The sequence below is a fragment of the Protobothrops mucrosquamatus genome, unplaced genomic scaffold, assembly GCF_001527695.2.
Source record: "Protobothrops mucrosquamatus isolate PMUCROS unplaced genomic scaffold, P.Mucros_1.0 scaffold141, whole genome shotgun sequence".
NCBI classification, from domain to species: Eukaryota; Metazoa; Chordata; class Lepidosauria; order Squamata; family Viperidae; genus Protobothrops; species Protobothrops mucrosquamatus.
Window position 1 is genome coordinate 646809 of NW_015386507.1, and position 21998 is coordinate 668806.

The 21998-nt window shown below is 58.5% G+C and overlaps 2 protein-coding genes across 2 annotated transcripts in view; both read left to right on the forward strand.

The window, feature by feature from the left end:
• MUC3A (mucin 3A, cell surface associated) overlaps nt 1–11053 on the forward strand; it is a 15307-nt gene extending 4254 nt beyond the window's left edge. Inside the window, exons 2-11 of the mRNA XM_015813172.1 lie at nt 3–1993; nt 2709–2834; nt 5877–5995; nt 6569–6627; nt 6859–6998; nt 7610–7669; nt 8096–8273; nt 8795–8965; nt 10188–10300; nt 10905–11053. Coding sequence (XP_015668658.1) covers nt 3–1993; nt 2709–2834; nt 5877–5995; nt 6569–6627; nt 6859–6998; nt 7610–7669; nt 8096–8273; nt 8795–8965; nt 10188–10300; nt 10905–11053 — 3106 coding nt within the window. The remainder of the gene's footprint in view (nt 1–2; nt 1994–2708; nt 2835–5876; nt 5996–6568; nt 6628–6858; nt 6999–7609; nt 7670–8095; nt 8274–8794; nt 8966–10187; nt 10301–10904) is intronic.
• Nucleotides 11054–14449: 3396 nt separating this feature from the next.
• TRIM56 (tripartite motif containing 56) lies at nt 14450–16973 on the forward strand. Its single transcript, XM_015813173.1, has one exon. The coding sequence runs from the start codon at nt 14450–14452 to the stop codon at nt 16511–16513; it is 2064 nt and encodes a 687-aa protein (XP_015668659.1). The 3' UTR covers nt 16514–16973.
• The last annotated feature ends 5025 nt before the right edge of the window (nt 16974–21998 follow it).

Genomic DNA, 21998 nt, shown 5'->3' on the forward strand with positions numbered 1-21998 from the left:
AGCCACACAACTGGCCAAACAAGGTCCAGTCTCAGCACACCCAAGGAGACTTCCACTCAGTCACAGGTCACATCTCCTTCTCCCGCTCCTTCCTCGGAAGGATTGCACAGCACGGTTGTGCCCTCTTCCTCAACCATATCTGTGTCTTCCAGTCGGAGCCCTAGGCCAAGTCAGGAAACCTCACTTCCTGTGACATCGGCCTCCTCTAGCACTTCTGCACCAGAAACTACACAGACAACTACAGCGTCCATTACATCTTCAACAACCGCTGTCCCTCTAGTTTCTTCCACCAGCCCTGGCTCACTGAGTCCTTCTGTGAATACTGAGCAGCCAAGCACAAAACACGGTTCAACCCCTCCTCCTTCTTCCAGAATGACCACCTCCCACGAGCGAACATTGCAATCAACAACTCTCAGTACCAATGCGGAAACATCAAGTATCGTGCACAGTAGCTTTTCTTCCAGCACGGCAAATCTTCAGAGCAGCTTGCCCTCCACCTTTTCCACTGCCAAAACTCATGGCTCCAGCCACACAACTGGCCAAACAAGGTCCAGTCTCAGCACACCCAAGGAGACTTCCACTCAGTCACAGGTCACATCTCCTTCTCCCGCTCCTTCCTCGGAAGGGTTGCACAGCACGGTTGTGCCCTCTTTCTCAACCATATTTGTGTCTTCCAGTCGGAGCCCTAGGCCAAGTCAGGAAACCTCACTTCCTGTGACATCGGGCTCCTCTAGCACTTCTGCACCAGAAACTTCACAGACAACTACAGCGTCCATTACGTCTTCAACAACCGCTGTCCCTCTAGTTTCTTCCAGCAGCCCTGGCTCACTGAGTCCTTCTGTGAATACTGAGCAGCCAAGCACAAAACACGGTTCAACCCCTCCTCCTTCTTCCAGAATGACCACCTCCCACGAGCGAACATTGCAATCAACAACTCTGAATACCAATGCGGAAACATCAAGTATCGTGCACAGTAGCTTTTCTTCCAGTACGGCAAATCTTCAGAGCAGCTTGCCCTCCACCTTTTCCACCGCCAAAACTCATGGCTCCAGCCACACAACTGGCCAAACAAGGTCCAGTCTCAGCACACCCAAGGAGACTTCCACTCAGTCACAGGTCACATCTCCTTCTCCCGCTCCTTCCTCGGAAGCTTTGCACAGCACGGTTGTGCCCTCTTCCTCAACCATATCTGTGTCTTCCAGTCGGAGCCCTAGGCCAAGTCAGGAAACCTCACTTCCTGTGACATCGGGCTCCTCTAGCACTTCTGCACCAGAAACTACACAGACAACTACAGCGTCCATTACGTCTTCAACAACCGCTTTCCCTCTAGTTTCTTCCACCAGCCCTGGCTCACTGAGTCCTTCTGTGAATACTGAGCAGCCAAGCACAAAACACGGTTCAACCCCTCCTCCTTCTTCCAGAATGACCACCTCCCACGAGCGAACATTGAAATCAACAACTCTGAGTACCAATGCGGAAACATCAAGTATCGTGCACAGTAGCTTCTCTTCCAGCACGGCAAATCTTCAGAGCAGCTTGCCCTCCACCTTTTCCACCGCCAAAACTCATGGCTCCAGCCACACAACTGGCCAAACAAGGTCCAGTCTCAGCACACCCAAGCAGACTTCCACTCAGTCACAGGTCACATCTCCTTCTCCCGCTCCTTCCTCGGAAGGGTTGCACAGCACGGTTGTGCCCTCTTCCTCAACCATATCTGTGTCTTCCAGTCGGAGCCCAAGGCCAAGTCAGGAAACCTCACTTCCTGTGACATCGGGCTCCTCTAGCACTTCTGCATCAGAAACTACACAGACAACTACAGCGTCCATTACGTCTTCAACAACCGCTGTCCCTCTAGTTTCTTCCACAAGCCCTGGCTCACTGAGGCCTCCTCTTACTACTGGGCACTCCAGCATGCAGTCTTCATCCCCTGCCTTTTCTTCCAGAATGACCACATCCCAGGAGAGAACATTGCAATCCACGACCCTGAGTTCAGGTGGAGAGTTTGATATCTATATATATACTCTGAATAGTAGTTCAAGTCCTGTTAGTGGAAGCTATGCTATCTTTTCTTTCCCTGCTGTTTCTTCCAACTTGTTTTCCCCTTAGCTGTTTATCTACTTCTACTCAGCTTCTGGTGGCGTCTAGTTTTCTTTTGCTCTGTTCAACTCCTTCCCCATCAATGTGTGTTCATTAAAAATCTTTGCTTCTAATGTGGTCACCTGAGTAAAAGGTAGAGCCAGTCCTGTCCTTCCATGTACTCTTTCTTCTCCTGGCATATGTTCCTCTCTGTCATAGATAACCAGCTAATGTAGTTTTTTATACTTTGGGGTATTAGTAATTCCACATGGGCCACAGTATCAGCAAGCAAGTCAGATGGTCTCTATGGTTTGAGAAGATTTTGTGATTCTTCCTTTTTCAACCTGTGTGTACGAACAATTAGTTACTGTATGCAAGGTGATATAATTTAGACTTGAGAGCAATTTTCTGATGCATCAATCTCTTCTTAGATGTGGTAGTTTTTTTGTCCCCACTCCGTACGAGTGCTGGATGATGTTACGTAGTTTGCTAATGAAACGTTCGCAAGAATGCAGCCCAGTTAGAAGAGCACCAAGCACCCCGTTTTTATATCTTTTGTTTAGGAACCTCTTAAATGATTTCTAGACATTTACCTTCTTTGTTTTGACTAATTTTGTTCTTTTTTTGTGTAGCTTCTACAACCGAAATTCTGCCCCCCAAATGTTTTAATGGCGGGGTTCCTGTTGGGGATCGCTGTAAATGTCCATCGCCTTACACTGAGCCATTTTGCAAGGAGGCAAAGAATGAAGTTATTGTGGGTAAGTTTCTTTTTTGTGCCGCTCCCGATTTGTGTGATCACGATGATGACGGTGGTGGTGGTGGTGGTGATGATGACGATGGCTGTTGAGTTTTCATGTAGCATTCAGGGCAGTCCCTGCAGGCCCAGCGGGAGCCCCTCCGTATCTGAAGCGCTCCAGCCTTCCTTCCTCTGGTCTGACGCCACGGACAGCGGCTTTAGCGGCAGGCAGCTGTCTTTGTTGCTGTGAGAGGCCCATGAAATAAGTCGGATAATTATTTAGTTGCGTCTTTACATATTTATATCCTGCTAGAATCCCCAAACGCTAGGGGGTTAACAACTATAAGAACATACAATTAAGAAAAAAACAAACATATCCGAATTTATTTTGGTCATATCTAATGATTTTTAAATCCTGTGTGGTCAATTGCTATCTTATTGAGTAGCATAAGGTGCATTTTGAATGATTTGACCTAATTTGCATATCTATCAAATGCGCAAAAATCCCTGACAACACCATGATCCCCCCTGTTGGAGGTCTACGCTGTGTCTTCCAGCCTCCTTCAGGGAAAGTCTGTGATTTTGAAGGTCCAGGGAGATCGGGCTGTCTTTGCAAGCGAGAGGGTGTAAGTTTCCTTCTCAGTGGCCTGGCTGAGTTATAGATCACGGACAATGTTACCTTCAGTTATTTATCCTGGGTCTCCTGCTTTTGCAAACGTTGGACGTGGGTCTGATGCTATGGAAAAGGTGGTCTCAGCAGTCTTCCGATGGGATCTGGGAAAGACCCGTGATAAGAGTTATTGGCAAGGACTGAGTAGGGGTGAGTTGGATTTTTAATGTGGCACACTCCCAGCTTTTGAGAGGAAAGGGGGCCAGAGGGGGAACCCTCAACCCACCTTCTGGGCACCCTGGCATTGCACACTGCAGACGTGTGCCAGGGTGCCCCAGCCAGCAGAGAGCAGCCCAGGGCAGAGGTAGGGGCCAGCAGACAGCCTGCATCACCCACAAAGGCCGGGCCCTGGTGAGTTGGAAAAAAATATGCTAATCTATAGGTACTCTAATACTAATAGTCTTCAGAAAATCAATAGTTTTTATCAAATAAATTCAGCTAAGGATTTATTTATTTATTTAAAGAGTTTCTATAAAAAGTATGATTCTGAGTGGCATAAAAAAAAAGATTTCAGTGAAGAAAAATGCAGCTGAAAACACAGATTACTGGATTCCCCAGAGAATTTTGGTTTTTTGAAAGCTGGGTCTTCACACGGGAAGCATGATGTGATTTAGGCCTCCTGGCTCCCAGGGGCTTGTTCTAACTGGCTGAGTTTTGGCTTTGCTACCTCCAAATCTGTTTAGATGTTGTCAGAAAGGCCAAGAAGACCTAAAGATGTGAATACGATCAGGAGGAAATACCAAAAACCTGAAACATTATTCTATAAAGAAGTATAAGCCAGGGGAGGGGCAGTAAAAAGTATTCGGCTGGTAGTTTTATGCTCTTGGGTCATCAACAATCCTTTTTTCTTGTGAAATATGTAGAAAAAACAGAACAGATACTATGCGGTTAAGTTTTAAGGATATGTTTAAAAGGTTGGATTAAGAAAAAAAAAGGAGGGGGAAAAAAGAAAAAAAAAACCACAACGGCAAACAAAGGAAAAAATGCACAAGGAAGCGACTAAAATAGAAGAGTCTTTATGTGACAGACCTTCCTTGCTCCTTCCTTCTGCCCTGTTCCCCTTTGTTTGAACTTTCTCCCTTTTTCCTTCCTCTCCCCATTTTGTATATTCAAGCAGGTTAAAAAATAATGCTGTATATCTGTACTCAGAAATAAAAAAAAAGTGTATGCAACATATCGGGAAATCTAGAGTAGAATCATAATAATTAGTAAAGGCAGATTATTAAAATGCTTAATCACTGGTGGTTTTTTAAATACTCTTCTGGATCATTTATTTTTTCTTCCACCACAAATTTGGAGCACCTGTTCACCAAAACCCCTGCCAGAAACATACAGCACCCCTCTGTTGTAGAAGACAAGATGTGCAACTCAGGATTCAACTGAGGGGGGGGGCGTCCTTGGTGCTCTCTGACCTTGGTGGTTTTCTTGCAGACGTTTCACGACCCAACTAGGGAGCAACATCAATGCCAGGTGACATTCATCACTGATTGTTACATACATTGATGATGTTACTTAGTTGAGCCGTGAAACGTCTGCAAGAAAACAGCCAAGCTCAGAGAGAGAATCTGCCGGGCTCAGCTTTAAGGACCCGGGTGGGAGCTGAAGGTGGGCCCAACCAAGATGGCGCAGTTTGTCCATCACAGCTCTCTCTATGGCAGGTCCATAGAGCCTCTTCTGGAGATAGCCCTGCCCGGGAGGGAGTTCGTTCAGGGGGTCTCCCTGGTCTTCCACTCCCACCACTGTGGAAGGCCCCTTGCCAGTATTGGCTGGTGCAACACTTAGGCCGCTGTCGGGACAGAGAGGCCTTCGTTCCCTCTCGCCTGGGCTACTTCAGTGCACTGTCCAGTGGCCTGCTTCAGACGCCCACCTGGTCCAGAAGGGAGGGTCTCGGGGCCATGGGTGCTCAGGGCCGGGACCCAGTTCTGTAGGTTTTCAGGAGCAATTGAAAGGGCCGGTTGTCCCCTTCAAAGGGAGGGAGGGAGCTCACACCCCAAGTCAGCTGAGGAGGGAGGGTGGGGAGGGGAGCGGCTTGCCCTGCCCTCTCAGGGAAGGGACCCCTCCCACCCGTGGCCGTGAACATGCTGTTGTTCAAGGGCGTGTGGGCACAGAAGGTACAAGGGTGTTGACGTGAACATTGTTTTTATGACCTTATTCTCCAGATGGGTGCACTGGCAACCAAGGGCACCAGGGCGTCAGCTGGATTTCTGCTCCTTAATGAGTTAGCAATTATTTGACTCTAAACCAGGCCTTGAGGAAGTTGGAGGGTCTATAAATAATTGGACAAGTGAAGGAGTCCACTTGATTGCCACCTGAAGGGGAGGGGAGAGGCGAGGGGCCGGGAGAGGCCTGTGGGTCTTGGCCTAGAGGTTTTCACTACCCTGTGCTTTCTGACAGTGATGATTATGGCTACAATCAACATCTTCGTCAAAGTGATCCGAAAGACGTTTGTACCAGAGATGGCTATTCATGGCTCTCCGGCTTTCCAGATTTTTGAGATCCAATTTGAGGAGCAGGTGAAAAGGGTGGCTGGGGTGATGCAAAGAGCCCCTCTGTCCGTCCACCAGGGCTCCCCTTGTCCTGTCCCAAGAGCTGCGGCCGAGAGCCCGAGGGGTGGGGCTGGTCAGGGCCTCAGGCGTCTGCCGCTTAGACGCCACCCGGTCCAAACAAGAGCTGGCCGGGTGTCCCAGCTCCCCTCTGCCTGGCTGTGGGTGGGTGGGCCGGCTGCCCTCTGAAGCCCTTTGATCTTTTCTGGCTACTGACCAGCCTTCGACACAGGCAGACATCCTCCGAATGGTACCCCATAGATCTGGCTTTGTCGCCCAATGAAGGCTTGAGGCTGGCAGGTCCTCACTTGATCTCCACTGCTGATGAGGCCGGTGGGGCTCCGTGATAGGGGTGGAGGCCTCTGCCTGCAGCCTCTTAGGGGGAACATTGGAAGGACCGATGCCTGCTTAAAGCCTCCCCCACCCCCTAGATCTGGGGTGAATTGGTGCAGTTGGGGGCAGCCTCAATGTGCATCCTCAGAGATACTTTGATAACAATGACCCCTCCCTCTCTCTCCCTTCATCCCTCCCCCCCCTCCCTAGATGGAAATTTTCTATGCCAACATTTCTGGGTTCCAGGGAGTAAAGCTGCTTCGTCTGAGGTGAGCTATGGGGGAACCTAGTTGGGGCCCCGTTGGGGGGAGACAATTGCTGGGTTGCCCACCCCCACCTGTCCTTGGGCAAAAGCCCCACCCGAGGCGACAGGCACCCCATCCCAGGCGCTCTGTGGGTGGCCCAGTGGCCACAACCACGGCCACGTCGCCCTGGGGCCCTCGGGGTAGGACTTTGGGGCCCAGTGAAGCAGCGTCTTCCTCCCCTTCTCTTCCCACCAGCAATGGCAGCATCAACGTGGAGCACCTGGTGCTCCTGTCGGTGCCTTTCCCCGAATTCAATGCCACTTACGACAAAGCTGTGGGCAAAATCCGGACTCAGCTGTACAGCAAGGAGGACGTTTGTACCTCCCAGACCGAAGGTGAGGGGGCCTGGGGTGGCCTAGCCCCACCGCGGCAGCCCTGGGCGCAGAGGGGCTCGCTCTGGCCCAGCCGACCAGCCAGCGGCCAGTCCCTGGCCAAGAGGCTCCGGCCTGGCTCCTGCGGGGGAAGCGAAGGCATGCCAGCAAGGACGGGGCATGACCAAGTCTGACCACCCCCCATCCTGAGATTAGAGGAAAGGTGGTTGATTGGAAAACCGGGCAAATAGGGGCGGCAGAGGGGCAACGGGGGCCCTTGGCGGCTGCTGTCAGGGGAGTGAGGGGCAGGAAGGGGGCTCTTCTCCTTCCCCCCAGCTGGCCTTTCTGGCTCTGCTCCCCTCCCTGTCCTTGCTGGCGGAGTGCCCTGGGGGGAGAAAGGGGCGGGGCAGGGAAGGGGGAGGATCCCCCGCGGGGGGGGGGGAGGAGGAGGGGAAGAGGTCACTGGGGACCAGGCGAGATGCAATATCCCAGGCCTGGGAAAAGCCCCTTTCCGGAGGCAGCTTCCTCTGTTCAGTTCTCCTCCGGGCCCTTTGCCTGGACGGGGGCCCTGGAGAGAGCCCGTTTCCCAGCAGCAATCGAAGCTTTTAATGGTGTGATAACCGGGTCTCTTTCAGATAAGCTGTGTTTCAACTCGAGTGACTCCAGGGTGACTGAAGTGGCTCTCAGTCCTCAAGGTGAGAGCCCTGCAGTGTGTGTGTGTGCGCGCAAGAGAGAGAGAGAGAGAGAGAGAGAGAGCGTGCCAAGGGTAAGGTCTGCTCCACGGGTAGCCTTCCTGGGCACGGAGGGAGCAGGGGAGCAGCAGCTGAAGAGAAAGGGGGCAGGCCCTTCTGCTGGAGGTATCAGTGGGGCCCGTTTTATCTGTGGGAGAATGAAGGAAGCAGGCAAGGGCCGAGACGGGTCCTCCCAGGACACGGAGCTCAGCCTCATCGGCTGACCCCATGACGGGTGGGGGAGGGGGTGCGTGGCATTTCCGGGCCAAAAGCAGGGGCAGAGACTGGCTGGACCCGAGGCCCCGGAAGGCTGCGATGGGGGTGGGATTGCAATCGGGGTCGGTGCCCTGGTCCTCAGCTGACTCGGCTCCTCTCCTGCCTGCCTGCTAGACTTGTCCAAAGTCTGCAGAAATACCTCGGTGGTCAAGGGAGACCTGCAGCAGTATTACCTGGCCCGAAACATTAGCAACCAGCTGCAGTGCGTCTCCAACTGCAGCTTTTGGCACCCGGATCCCTTCCGCTGTGACAAGGGGAGCTGCTACATCCAGAGAGATGGGCCGAACTGCTAGTGAGTAGGGCGGGGGGGTGTCAGAGGCAGGTGGGCCTGGGCCCCTCCTCTCGCTCACTAGCCCGACCTATGGGGCTTCCTTGGGAAACCACAGGGCGACACAGCCAGCGCCCCGGGCCCTTCCCCCCGAGGGGGCAGTAGACTCCGGCCCTGGCTCTTGGGCCCTGCCAGGGCTTGGGAGCAGGGATGGCCTGGGAGGTGGGCAGGTTGGGGGGGGGAGAGACAGAGCTGCCCACAAGACCCTGAAGGAGCAGATCAGGGGCAGCTGCCCTGAGGCTCTGGCCCAAAGCAGCCGCAGAGGGCTCCCCTCGCAGAACTCCCCCCCGGGCCCTTCCCAGGATGGCGCCTTGGGTGTCCCGGGAGCAAGGCGGGGCCCTCCCCTCAGTCTCGTGGCCATGTGTGCTGCAGGGCATCCGTGGGCCCCCTTTCCCATGCCCCACTCGGCCAGAAGACGGAACCAAACCCTCCCAGTTAGAGAAAGGCTGCCCCCCCAGCCCTGACACTCTGCCCTTCTCTTCCAGCTGCCAGCAGTCGGACGCCTACTGGTATAGCGGCCGCCACTGCGACCAGAGCATCAGCAAGGTGGGGGTGGCCGTGGGGGTGGCCCTGGGCCTGGCGGTCCTACTGCTCCTCATCCTGCTCCTGGCGGCCCTCCTCTGCTGGCGCCACTGCCGCCCACGGAAAGACCACAGGTACGTTGGCGGGGCGTCCTGGGCTGCCCTGCCTTGCGGGCTCCCTCTGGGCTGCTGCCGAAGTTGGCTCACCCCCCACCCAGGCCTGGGGGGGCATTTCCTGGTCGGAGCTCGGAAGCCCTTCTCCGGCCTTTCCCAGCTGCCTGGCACAGCCTTCCTCCCCGGGACCTCCTGGCGACAGGGGCCTGGTTTGCAGGTGGCGTGTTTGTTCTGGGCAGGCTCCGGGAGGCAACCGTTTCCACGGGGCGATTTGCCAACATCTTAAAACTGCAGTCCAAACAGAAACAGCAAACAATGGGAAGGTCAAGCCACAGGCGTGAAACTAGCCCAAAGGTTCCCCCTGTAAAACAGGGACCTGTTCAGCAGAGAGCCGTCTACTCAGCCCTTGTTCTGAGCGCTGAGTACATCCCAGGGCAGCCCTTTACGAAGGGAGACGCCGCAGAAAAGCAGGCTCCACGCCTCGCCCGCAGATTTAATTCAGATATTTGAAGGTCCTGGATTAAAACTCCAGACAAGCATCACACCTGGTCTGCAGGTCCTTTCTTCCTGTTTTCCCCACGAAGCGACCCTGCGGGGCGGGTTGGTCTTGGAGAGAGGGGCCGGCCGAAGTCCCAGCCACTTTTCACACGCCTCTTCCTGCCCTCCCTGGAAACGCCAAGTGACGTTTAGCGGCCACTGCTAACCCAGCGGGGCAAACAGCTTGTCCAGAAGGCGGTTCTGGAGCAGTCCCTGAGGAAGCCACGCTGGAGTGGGCCTTGAAGGGGGCTGCCCTACCGGAAGGGCTGGCACTGCAGCGCCCGGCACCGCTTGCCAGAGAGCGCTGCTCGCCTCCGTGGGCAGCTCCGGAGGTGGCTGGCCCAGGGCCAGGGTGGGAGCAGCTGCCCGGGCCTCCCTGCACAATCGAGTCAGAGGAAGGCAGGGCTCAGCAATAGCTCCCAGCCCTGGCACTGCCAAGCATCCAAGATGGCCGGGGGAAGCCCTCACCAGGTGGCATCTGTGCCAAGGCAGGCTTTGCTGCATTTGGGGTCCCGAGTTCAAATGATGCAGCCGCAGAGGCAGGGCATTGATTCCCTCCTCTCGTGTTGCCTGTGGGCGGGGGGGGGAGCCCATCTTTCTTGGTTGAACATCCGCTGGGGGGAGCAGGCTCAGTCCGGACTCCTCCGGCCGTCCAGTCCAGGGCCAGAGCTGAGGTCTCCCTGACCGCTTCTCCTACTCTCCCCAGGCGGCTGAACGTGAACCCCAATGAGGAGAAATGGTACGAGAATGAGTCGGAGTGGGTGGCCAGGCCCCAGGGCCTCCCCCCACAGAGCCCCCAAGCCCAGCAACAGGAGCCAGGTAGGTCTTGCCAGGAGCCTCCCTGGAAGAGGGCACCAAGGGCTCCAGACCTGGGTGGCCTCCGAGGAGGGGCAAGGATGTGCCCCACAGCTGGTTGCCTCTCTGGCGGAAGGACCATTGCCTCACTGGGCCCCCTCCCCTCTCTCCCTGCAGCCATCTATGCCAGCACCAGCAGGGAGGACCCCGGCCCCACACCGACACAGGGCAGCTTCCGGCCTCGGCTCGACCAAGTGGACACCTCCCTCCAGGTCCAGAAGGGGGGAGGGGCAGCTGGGAGACACAGCCTGGGGCAGGGAGGGAGGCAAGCAAGAGGAGGGGCACCTTCCCAGGGACCCAGAGCAAAGCAGCTGGGGGGTGGGAGTGGGGGCGGAGGGGGTGGCAGTGAACACCCGTAAGGACAGTTCCTAGAGGGGGGGGAGGGAGAGGGCTGACAGCCCCAATCCCAGATGGCTGCGGATATCAGGACCCTCAGGCAGGGCTCCTGCGGGGTTTCCCTGTGCCCTCCTCTGCCCTGGGGGGGGGGGGGTAGGTGGCTTGCCTCTTCTTCCGCCCTCCTGATGCTCCGAAGCCAGCCCCCCCTTTGCCTTTGGCCCTCCTTCTGCAGGCACGGATTGCTCGGCCCCGGATAACCCAGCTCTGAAGAAGCCTTGGAAGCCCAGGTTGGACCGAAGCAGCTTTGCTGGGTTGCTCGTCCCAAGGTCCTCGCCCGATCGGGGCGTCTGCTGTGGGGCTCCTGGGCCCGGCCATCCCTGACCTGGGGGCTGGGGTGCCTAGGAGTGGCTCCTGATGACGTGGGAGGAGAAGGAGCCTCGGCGGGACTCGTGGACTTCTGCTACGCCTGGATGCTGAGGAGCCTCTGGGGCGGAGTTTGCAAAGATATGGGGCCTGTGGGGGGGGGGCAAGAGGCTGCTGCCTGCGCTGCCCCCTCGCCCGTGACTCGCATGCTGTCTCTGCAGGCAGGGACGGTGACCCCCAGCATATCCCTAACAGCCCCCCAAGGCTGCCCTGCCTTCCCTGTCACTTGAGTCTGGGGGGCCGCTTGTTCCTAAGATTATTTGTGGGGTGACCCATGCACGGCTCTCCTGGACCTCCAGCGATTCTTGCCCGGCCTTGCAAGTCTGGCGAATGTGCCCTGGGGGTTGATGATGAGCAGGAGGGAGTGGGCTTCGGTGGGCACGGCACTGATGGGCTCACCCCAGGCTTGGAGCCCTCCGAGTGGAGGGGGTGCATCTTGCAAGGAGAAGGGCGGGATATACATTTAAAAAATAAATAAATAAATAAATAAAATAAATTGTTTGGCTCAGTGCTGTGCCACCACCACCACCACCCCCCTGCTCCCCCGGCCTTGCACCAGCTCCGGGAGCAGCAGCGCTTTGCCTGCCATTGTAGGTAATAAAAGCAATTAATGCCAACGGCCTCGTCTGGGTCTCTTGGGGGCAGGAGGGGGGGCAGCAGCTCAGCCAGCTCTTGTCAGGTCCGCAACTGGGGCTGAGCGCTGAGGGCGGGGACCGCGAGGTTCTGCACCGAGATTCCCGCTTGGCAAATGGGGCAAGACCCCCCCGCCTGCTGAGTCCAGCGTGGGCTGCTCCCCTCCCCAGAGAAGATGGGCTGCCCTGCAGCGGGGGGGGGGGGGGGGCTGGTCTCCCTGGGTGGCTGGAGTTCCTGCCAGAGCCCTGGCTGCTGGTGGGGGTGGGGAGGGGGCAGAATCTGAAGCCTCCAAAGTGGGGTCTCTCACTGCAATGTCTTCTCTCCCCCTTCCCGCATCTGTGGGGTGAGCTCTGCCGGAATCCTCCCTGCCTGCCTGGCAAGAGGGGGTGGCTGAGCGGCAGGGCGGCTGGCCCTTCCTGAACCCCCATCAGGCGGCCCCCAAGGGTGCCCCCCCCCGGCACTTGGGCTGATCTGGGTGGGGGGGGTCTTCTCAGTTCAGGAGCAACCGAGTGAGAGGGGCAGAAGTGGGGCCTCTGTCAATCAGCATCCTGAAGAGAGGAGACTCTAAAGCAGGGGTGTCCAACCTCGGCTACTTTTAAGAACAGAGGACTTCAACTCCCAGAATTCATGCGTGGCTGGGGCATTCTGGGAGTTGAAGTCCTCCGGTGTCACGATTGGACACCCCTGCTCTAAACAAGGATCTATGCATGTGTTGCAAGGGGGACAGTGGAGCGCAGGCACACAAATGTGCGCATCTCACCCCCCCCACACAGCCTGACTCCCCCCGTTTTCCCAGTGTGGGCGGTCAGCCGCTCTCAGCCGGCGAGGCGAAAGCAGCGCCCCTCGGAGAAAGCCAGCGCGCTTGTCCGGCAGCTCCGGCCCCCAGTCCAAGGAGAGCGCTCGGCGCCCCCTGCTGGCGGCCCTGAGCAAACTTGGGGAAGCGAAACGCAGCTGGATAATAAGGCCACCCGCGGGATCCCTGCGGCACATCAAGGAGGTTGAGAGTCCAGAAAGAGAAAAGCAAGAGAAATGATTAGAGGGCTGGAGGCTGAAACAACTTCCAGCCCTCTCTGCCTGTCCTGCCCTCCGTGGACGCCCGGCTTCCCAGCTCTCTCTCCCGCCGCCCCTCCATCCCCAAGCGCCCCTGTCCTCAGACCGAGGGGTGGGAAGTGGGACGGGGAGGCCTGACCTGGGCCTGGGGGGCAAAGAGTCAGAGCGGCTGTGCTACTCCCCCCCCCCAGAGCAACCAGTGGACCTGCCCTCCCCCCCGCCCGCCCGCAGCACCCTCCAGCGAGAGCTGCCTGCACAGGAGACAACTGTTCCACGAGTCAAAAGCCCACCCGTGGCCCCTGCCAGGAAGTGAGGGCTTGGGTCCCCCCCCCCGCCACGCATACAGGTGAGAACCCCTGTGCAACTGCAGGGGCCGCGCGAGGAAGCAGCGAACTCCCTGGCGAGTCTGGGAGGCCGTTTTCCGACTAGCCCCTTTTGTTCAACGGCAATCACGGCTCCCCACTCGGGCCACGCGCAAAAGCAAAAGGAGAAACCGGGCTTAGAAAGGGGCGAGCTTGGTGAGGACACCTGTCGTCCCCCCCCCCAAGAATTAACCCAGCCCTTCTAGGCGCCCCGTCTGCATCTCTGCAACACCCCCCCCCCCCGCAAACCGGGCACTGAAGAGAGGCCGGGTTGGTGGAAAAGCCGGAGTGGATGGGACGGAATGAGCCCACGCTGAGAGGCTGCCAGTGTTTCTTATGGCCTTTTCTTATGGCCCCAAGCCCCCCCCCCTCCTCAAAGCACGCAGACTCCCCCAGGCGTTCCAGGGCTCCAGCCCTGGGCTCCCTCGCAGCAGGCCCTCCTCCAGACGAGCTCCGGAGCAGCGGAGAAGGAAACGCCTCCGCCGCAGCCCCCCGAGTCGCTTGACCTGGCGCGGCTGTCAGCAAAGGCCGCGTTGAGGCGAGAGGGCTGCGAGGGAAGCCGTCGCCTGGCTGGGCCGGGCAAGGCTCTGGGCCCCTGAGGGGGTCATAATGGAGAATCGTGACTCCCCTCCGGCCTTTGGGTGGGTTCCCTGCCAGTTCTTGCGCGCGCCTCAGAGCCCTCGGGGCAGCTTCTTTTGGTTTCGTTTCTGCTTCCGCCCAGCAGTTGCCCTTACGAAGTACTCGGTGGCGACACTGGCCTCCCACCGGCTGCCCCGCAAGGCGAGGAGAGGAGGAGCCCTCCAGCCCTGAGGGCCCGCCCGAGGCGCCCAGCGGAGAAGCCCCCTCCGGCGCTGCCAGCGCCCTGGGGGCCCTCCTGGGGTCTCCTGCTCGAGCAGGGCGCCGGGCCAGAAGACCTCCGAGGTCTGCGGTTCTGTAGGGTCTGCGGGGGGGGGGGGGAGCAGGTGCTACAGCCACGCTGGGAGTTCCCGAAGGGGAAGGGGCCTCCCTGAGCCAGCCAGAAGGGCTTGCAAGAAGGGCTGGCTCCCAGGGACAGCGAGGGCCGCTGGCTTTCCTTGGCTGACTGGCGGCCACTGGTCCTCCCCTTCGGCTCCCTCTGCCTGGGGCTGAAACCAGGTTGGGTCCCAGAGCCCCTCTGCTTCATGGCCACCGCTTGAGCAGGCCAGGGGTGGGGGGGGGGGGTTTGCTTGGACGTGGTTCCACCCTCCCTTCTTTTCCTTCTCTTCCAGGCACAGGCCAGGGTGGGCTTCCTCTTCACCCCCTGCTTCTCTGGACGGAAGAAGGTGGCCAGATGGCTGCCAGAGCATCCTCCCTCTGGGAGACCCTCTCCAGCGGCTTCTTGACTTGCACCATTTGCTTGCAGCACTATTGCCAGCCCAAAATCCTACCCTGCCTCCACAGCTACTGCCAGGACTGTCTGAAGAAGCTGCTGGGTGGGTCAAAGCGGGAGCTGCAGTGCCCTGAATGCCGCGAGGTGGTGCCTCTCCCAGCCGGCGTTGAAGGTTTGAAGACCAACTTCTTCATCAACGGCCTCCTGGACTTGGTGCCTCCGGTCGAGGAGGCCAAGGCCACCTGCAGCCTGTGCCCGCTCATTGGCCAAGATGCCAGCTCTGTCGCTGTGTCTCACTGCATCGATTGTGCCGACCACCTGTGTCAGGCCTGTGCCCGCGGGCACCGTTGCTCCCGCCTTACCCACGGCCACCTCCTGGTAGACATGGAGGCTTACTGCTCTGGGAAGTACAACGAGGAGGTCCGGAAGCGTCAGGCCTCACGCTGCAAAGAGCACAAGGATGAAGACCTGCAGTATTTCTGCGTCACCTGTGCTGCTGCCCTCTGCCGGGAGTGCCGTCTGGGTCCTCACCTGGAGCACCCGTGCCTGCCCCTGTCGGAGGCCGCCAAAGCCCGCCGCCCCATCCTCACAGGCCTCTTGGGTGGGGTGGAGGAGAAGATGCACCTCCTCACCAAGGCAAAGGTCAACCTAGAGAAGGAGAGGCAGGAGATGGAGGCGTGGAACGTGAACATCCGCAGCGTGGTAGAGCAGACGTGTGCCAAGGCCGTGGAACAGTTGCTCAGCCACAAGGAAAAGGTCCTGGGCCAACTCTCTGGCTACCTGGAGGAGCGGAAGGAGGCCTCTCGGCTGCTGCTTTCTGAGCTGGGCTTCCAGGAGCAGGTGGCCTCCACCACGGTGGCCTTTGCCCGGAAGGTGCTGAATCTGGGCCAAGCGGTGGAGATCGTGTCCTTGGAGCAGATGATCTCCGAGAGGCTGAGGCAGCTGCAGAGCTTCTCCTGGGAGCCCCTCGCCTTGCAGGTCCCCAAGCTCCACATCCAGCCAGACCTCCTCTATGGCTGCAACCTTTTCCTTCTGGAGTTTCACGAGAAGGCCACGACAACCACCCCAGAGTGCAGCATGGGGGACTCCACCCAATGGTCTAAGAAGAAAAAAAAGCAGAAGCAACAGCAGCGGCCCCAGGGAGCAGAAGAGGGGGAGGCCTCCAGACAGGAAAGGGCCCCAAGTGGGGAAAGCCTTGGGCCGGCGGAAGTGGGTCCAGAGGTCCCTCGGTTGATCCCAAAACCTGTCTTCTTCTGCAGCTTCTGGGTGAAAGTCCCAACTGACAAAAAGCGGCCACAGGTCACGGGCTTGTTCCCGTTTGGCTCCAGCGAAATCCTCGTGGCTGACGAGGAGAACAAGAAGTTGAAGCGCTTCTCTCTGCAGGGCGAGTTCAAGGGCACGATCCCGGTGCCGAGCAACGTGGCCCCATTCAGCGTGGCTGCTGTGGGCAACAAGGCAGTCTTCACCGCCGGATCCCAGCTCTACGTCTTAAATGAAACGGGGGGGATTATGTGGCAAAAGGCACTCAAGGGGGGCCAGGCCAGCCACGCAGTGACCACCTGTGATGGGAACTCCGTGGTCGTGTCTGTGGCGGGACATCTGGAGGTGTTCAACTTGAAAGGGCAACTCTTGGAGAAGATTGTGCCGGAGGCCTCCCACGAAAGGTGCCTGGTATTCCTGGGCAGATGGAAAAAGGGATTTGTGGCATCTGACTGGTACCGACATAGCGTGGTGCTGCTCGACAGGAACGGGGATCTGGTGACCGAATACCAGGAGGAGCAGCTGAGTGGGTCTCAACCAGGCAGCGTCTGTGCTGATGCCCCCGGGATCGTCTACGTGGTGCTTCGGGAGCTGAACAAGATTGTGGCTTTTTCAGAGGCCGGGGAAGAGCTGGGATCATTTCTCACAACAGAGAATAGCGTCTTCAAGCCACGAGTGATCACCATTGCCGGGGACGGCCATTTTGTGGTAGCCCTCACCAACGGCACCATCCATGTCTTTAAGATCAAGTATCAGGGCGAGTAAATGGGGAGCAGGCCCCGGGGATGGCACATCTGCAGGGTTCCAGATGGGAGCAGACGTCCTTTGGCGGTAGATTGGCTCTGAGACGTGTGTGGGGGGGGAGTGTTCAGGCCCCCATTCAACCCTTCATTGTGTGAAGGGCCGTGTCTTTAGAAGGCTGGGCCTCTTCCACCACCCCAGTCCAGCCCAGGAATGCTGAGGGTGGACAGAAATGGGTGCCACAAAGTCTGCTCTCGGAAAGGCCACCGGACTGGCTGGAGGGAGGGAGGGAGGCACGTCTTCTGTGGACGCTAACATCACAGGGAAGTGGGGGGGGTCAAAGGGCATCCCAGCAAGCCAATAAGGGTTTTACTTCTGAGCCCCCCTTGGGAGACCAGCTGTGCTCATTTGTTTGAAGGATGCAATAATCCTGCATTGCTGCCATCGTGGGGGGATGTTTAATGATGATGATCATATAATTAATTTAAATAAACAAACAAAAATCCTTCCTTCATTCATTCCTTCATTTTTTTTAAAAAAAAGTATTGCTATGCCAGAAAAAATTATCTTCATAGACGTTGTTCGGGCTGTTTCATTTATTCATTAATGCGCTGAATTACCTGCCGCTCCCGGTCAGGTGTGGTCCTTCCTGCGGCTGCCCTCCAACCCTCTGCTGCCGCTGCCGCTGCTGCTAAGAGACAGCACACACAAACAACCCATCCTGGAACAGCAGCTATGACTAAGTCCTCCTTGCCCACGGGCGCCCTCTTCCCGACCTTTTCCGCCCTCTGGGACATTCCCCGGAATCGGCTGGGGCAGCTCAAGCAGGCTGGCGAGATTCTGCTACTGGCGCAAAGTCCTTTCAGGGTTCCTGGGGAGCGGATTATTTCCGGCTCCCGTCTGCCTTGTGGGGCTGCCAGGTGGATTTCCTTTGGAGCAGGTCCTGAGCTCTGCCACCACGAAGGGCTTGCCCTGCTCCCAGGAACCCCCTGCCACCCCAAACTAGGGGGGGTGGGGGTCAGCACAGGCAGAGTGGCCCAGGAGGAGTTTGAGAACAGAGAAATTTCCAAGGGAGGGAAATTGCCAGAGTGCTCAAAGGAAGGGAGGGAATGGGAGGAAGAAACCACCATCCAAGGGATCCCCCCTCCCTTCCCCCCCCAGCAGTGGCCCAAAGGCTGCAGCAGCAACAGCAGCAGCTGCCCCTGCTGGCTCAGACACTGGTTTGGTGTCTGTAGCCTTCTAGCCCAGGGGCCTTCTCCCCACATGCCGGGCTCCTGCTCCCCCCCCCACCGTCCGTTCCCTCCCCTGCTCTGCTGTTTTTAGGCAGAGGGCCAGCTGGGCCTTCCTGCTGCCCAGGGAACTCCAGCCTGGAAGGGGCTGCCCCGCCAGGGAAGGATCCGCCCCCCCCCCAGAACGTTCTCCTCTGAAGTGCTGACCTGGCTTTGGAAACGATGTTCTTCCTTTGGAGGCTTTTAATCAGCAAAATCTCCCGAAACCAAAGCAGGAACCACCCTGCTTTGTGTGACACACAATGGTGTGCGCACATGAAGCCAACCGCAAGTTGCCCAACCAGTTGCATAATCCTGAATTCCGACGTGCTGTTGTTGCAGCCGGGTGGCCAGCAGCCCAGCCTCCTGAGGAGCCAGCGGGGGGGGGGGACAACTGGCATCCCTTCTGCCCGGTGCAGGAAGTGCCGGTTCTATGGACCTCCGGGCCCAGCACCCTCCGACCGGCCCTAAGGGGGGAAGGCAAACAGCCTTCTCAGACCCCCGAATCGTGCACAGGCTGGGGGGCATGTGTGAACTGGAGCAGGCAGAAGCCGCAAGCCTGCTGCGTGGAAGGCAGAGGCCACGAGCCGCCTGAGGCCCCCCTCCCCTCTGGTGGGCCCCTGGTGGTCCAGAGGGCCTCCCCCTCCCCCTCCGTGGGCCTTCTGAAAACAGGCCTCTCTTCCGGTTTGGCCCGTGTCCGAAGGGGAGGTAGAGTCGGAGGCATCTGAGGGTTTTATGAGTGCACTTGAGGGCTCCCAAAGGTGCTTTTCCAGGAGGCAACTGGACTTTCTTGTTTTTCTTTGAAGACGTTTCGCTCCTCCTCCAGGAAGCTTCCTCAGCTCTGACTGGATGGTGGGGAACGGAAGGATTCCATCCAGTCAGAGCTGAAGAAGCTTCTTGGAGAAGTGAAACGTCTTTGAAGAAAAACAAGACAGCCAGTTGCCTCCTGGAAAAGCACCTGTGGGACAACCGGGACCTGGAGGACGGAGAACCCCCACGGGCACTTGGGGGCTGTCTTGTACCCCACCCAGAATCAGTTAGGATTGGACTTTGCACAATAAGCCAACTCTGCCAAATGGCCACGTCCTGCCAGGTTGGAGGCCCTGATCCATTTATGCCCAGGAAACGGGCAGCCCAGAAGTGTGGGCAGACGTTCATGCTTCATGGGGAGGCAGGCTGAGGGGGTCACCCTGTGCCAATCCAGCCAGCCTCCAGTCTGCAGCGGGGGGGGGGGGATGAACGAGGCAGGGACGATCCCAGGCAGGAGTTCTACCTTCAACCTCTGGGCCCCACAAGGCCCCCCCCACTGCACTCTGGTGGAGTCTCCGAAGCCGGGGCTCTCCCCACAGCAGGGCCCTCTGGTGGGCACAGAGTGGCGGCCGGTCTGTGCCGGGATTCAAGTGCTGCTTCTGTGTTGCCTTTCTGGGCAGCAGCCTCTCCTGCTGCAGGCATGACTCAGTTGTCCCCTCCCCCTGCCTCCCCCACCCCCTTTGGGGCCAGTCACGTTGAACTCCTGGTGTTAGAAGGAGCCCTGCGGGCCCGTCTGGGTCTGCTGGGAGGGAGGGGCTGTCTGGCTCCACGGCTGCTGCTTTGGGGATGCTGGGGGGGGGGCACCTGGCTGGGCCCAGCCCTACAGTTCCAAATGGGGTGGGGGACTCTGTCTCTAGGCAGGAACCCCTCCTACTGAGATGGCTGGGCTGAGGAAGGGGGTGAGAGGTCAGGTGGGTGGGTGGAAGCAAAGCAGGGGGGCTGTGAATGACAGAGCACCCCCTCTAGGGACAGATGGAGGAGGAGCCAGGGCCCGGCCTTTGTGGGTGATGCAGGCTGTGTCTGCTGGCCCCTACCTCTGCCCTGGGCCGCTCTCTGCTGGCTGGGGCACCCTGGCACACGTCTGCAGCGTGCAATGCCAGGGTGCCCAGAAGGTGGGTTGAGGGTTCCCCCTCTGGCCCCCTTTCCTCTCAAAAGCTCCGCAGAGACAGCAAGTGCGGGGCAGCCGCAGAGCATTCAGGAGCGACAAGGGCCCCCCCGCTCTCCTCCCCTGGAGCCCTCTGGGGCCAACCCCTTTGGCCCAGGTCAAGAGCCCCAGGAAGGGCTGGCGGGAGAGGAAACACCTGGGACCCAGGGCCTCAGCAGGGGAAGGGAGCAAACAGGAAGACCGGCAGAGGTCTTGAGCAGAAGATAAAGCCGGGCAGGGGGCAGCTGCAGGCCAAAGGGAATTCCGAGACGGCCCCGAGTGAGTCATGGTCCCCCCCACAGGATCAACTGGGAGAGGCTGGTAGAAACACAGTTCAAGCCCAGTCACAACAACCTTTTCCTAGAGTGGCTCAGCCCACAGAGAGCTCTTTTATGTTATTTATTTGACAAATTTATACACACAGTGACCCTGGGAGCGTGCCACATTAAAAACCCAGTTAAAAATCCACAATTTAACCCTCACCCCACCCCATGGCGGCATCCACAGAATCAAACACTTGATCAGCTCTGAATGGGGTCCCCAGGCCCACCGACACCCCCACGCTGTTAAGGCCTTGCTGAAAAGCCACACGGGGGGGGGCAATCTTATCTCTGGGGGGATGGGGCTCCAAAGGAGGGGGCTGGTGCAGAGAAGGCCCTTTTCCTGCGTCCCACCAGACTCCCCTCCCCCCACCCGGCAACATGCCCTGCCTTCCTGCCCTGGTGAGACGGGTACATGTTTCGGAAAGGGGCCGTCCATCAGACGGCCTGGCCCCCAGCCATCTGGGGCTTTAAAGGTGGCAAGCAGCACTGGGATGCAGGCAGGCACCCAGGGCGGCTCCTTCAAGAGAGGAGACACACGTTCAAGTCTGGATCTGCACAAAACCATGTTTAAGCCCGCCTTCCCCAACGTGGTGCTCCCGATCTCCCAATACGCTTGCCACTAGCCGGGGGGGGGAGGCTATGGTGCAGCTCCTGACCGACATTTCCCGCTGGAGGCCGGTGGCTGGGCCGGGCTGCTCCTCCTTGGCCGACAGCAGCCCCAGAGGCCATGCAGGGGGGCAGCCCAGGAAGAGAGCATCTGTGGGGAGACCATGCTTGACATGCCCAGTCTCACACCCCTCTTCAACATGCCTGACGTGGCTCAGCCCAAGGCTTCTTTTCTGCCCCTGCTGGGGTGTCCCTGGGAACTGGGCTGCTGAGTCTGTTTGCCCGAGCGGGTTTGAGCTGAGCTTGCTGGGCAGGGACGGGCACACGCCGTGCAGCAACCGAGCCAAGGCCTGGCCGGGCAGGGCGCTCTACCTGCTGCTGTGGCCTGCCAGGTGCCCCTTGAGGCTGGAGGGACTCTTTGACAGCTCTCTCCCAGGGTTGGGTGGGGCTGGGGGTGCAGGGGACGAGGGGCTCAAAGGCCAAATTATACAAGTGGAGCCAGCAGCAGCCGTGACCTCCCCCTGCCAGCCCTGAGGGGCAGCTGCTGACCCTGTCCTCCTGGGAGGGCCCAGCAAGGGAGGACCTTCTCGGAGGTCATCCGTGTGGCAAAGAAGGGGCCAAGCGCCAAAGGCAGTGGCCACAATGGGAAGACCCGGCTGCTTCTCCCAGAGGAAGCTTCCGCAACCGGAGGACTTCGTCCCAGTGAGGCCCCCGCCTCAGCCGGGCAGCTCCACAGACGGGGCTTGCTGGCTTTCAAGTAGGGGTGGCCCCTCTGTCTCACAGACAGCCCCCCCTCGCCAGAGGGCAGCTAGCCTTCCGTCTGTTTAGCCTGGCCTCCCATGGGGTGGGGGGGGCAGGTAGGAGGCCTCCTTTTGGTTGGGCACATTGAATCTCAAAGGGGCTCAAAGTTTGGAGTGAAGACGTAGAGTCGGTGGTCAGCAGAAATGGAGCAGGGGGGGGTGTCTCAGTCTTCATGGGGTGTTGGGGGTCATAAAGCTAAGAGGAGGGGAGCTCAGAAGGCCAAGCCAAGATCAGAGCAAGGGGGCTCCCAGTGCTGGTGCCCCAAGCTTCAACTTTCCTCCCATCCCAGGAGGAGGAGCAGCAGGACCCTGCTCTGCTTGGATGGCGCCCCCTCCCCAGCTCTCCATTCCTCTCCGCCTCCTGCTGCAGATGGGCCGCCTGGGAACCTGGCAGAGTCAGTCCCTGAATGGCTCACTGTCGGTTGGGACTGATGACCACTTAGCCTGGAATGTCCTCCTGCTGGCCACTCCCCCGCACTCAAAGGAGCAGCGTGCTGACCAGCAGGGGCCCTTGGTGGAAACGGTGCCTCCGGGCTGTCCTTCCCCTCCCGCCCACCA

Coding starts and splice junctions, on each gene's coding strand:
- TRIM56 (XM_015813173.1), top strand. CDS start 14,450: ATGGCTGCCAGAGCATCCTCCCTCTGGGAGACCCTCTCCAGCGGCTTC.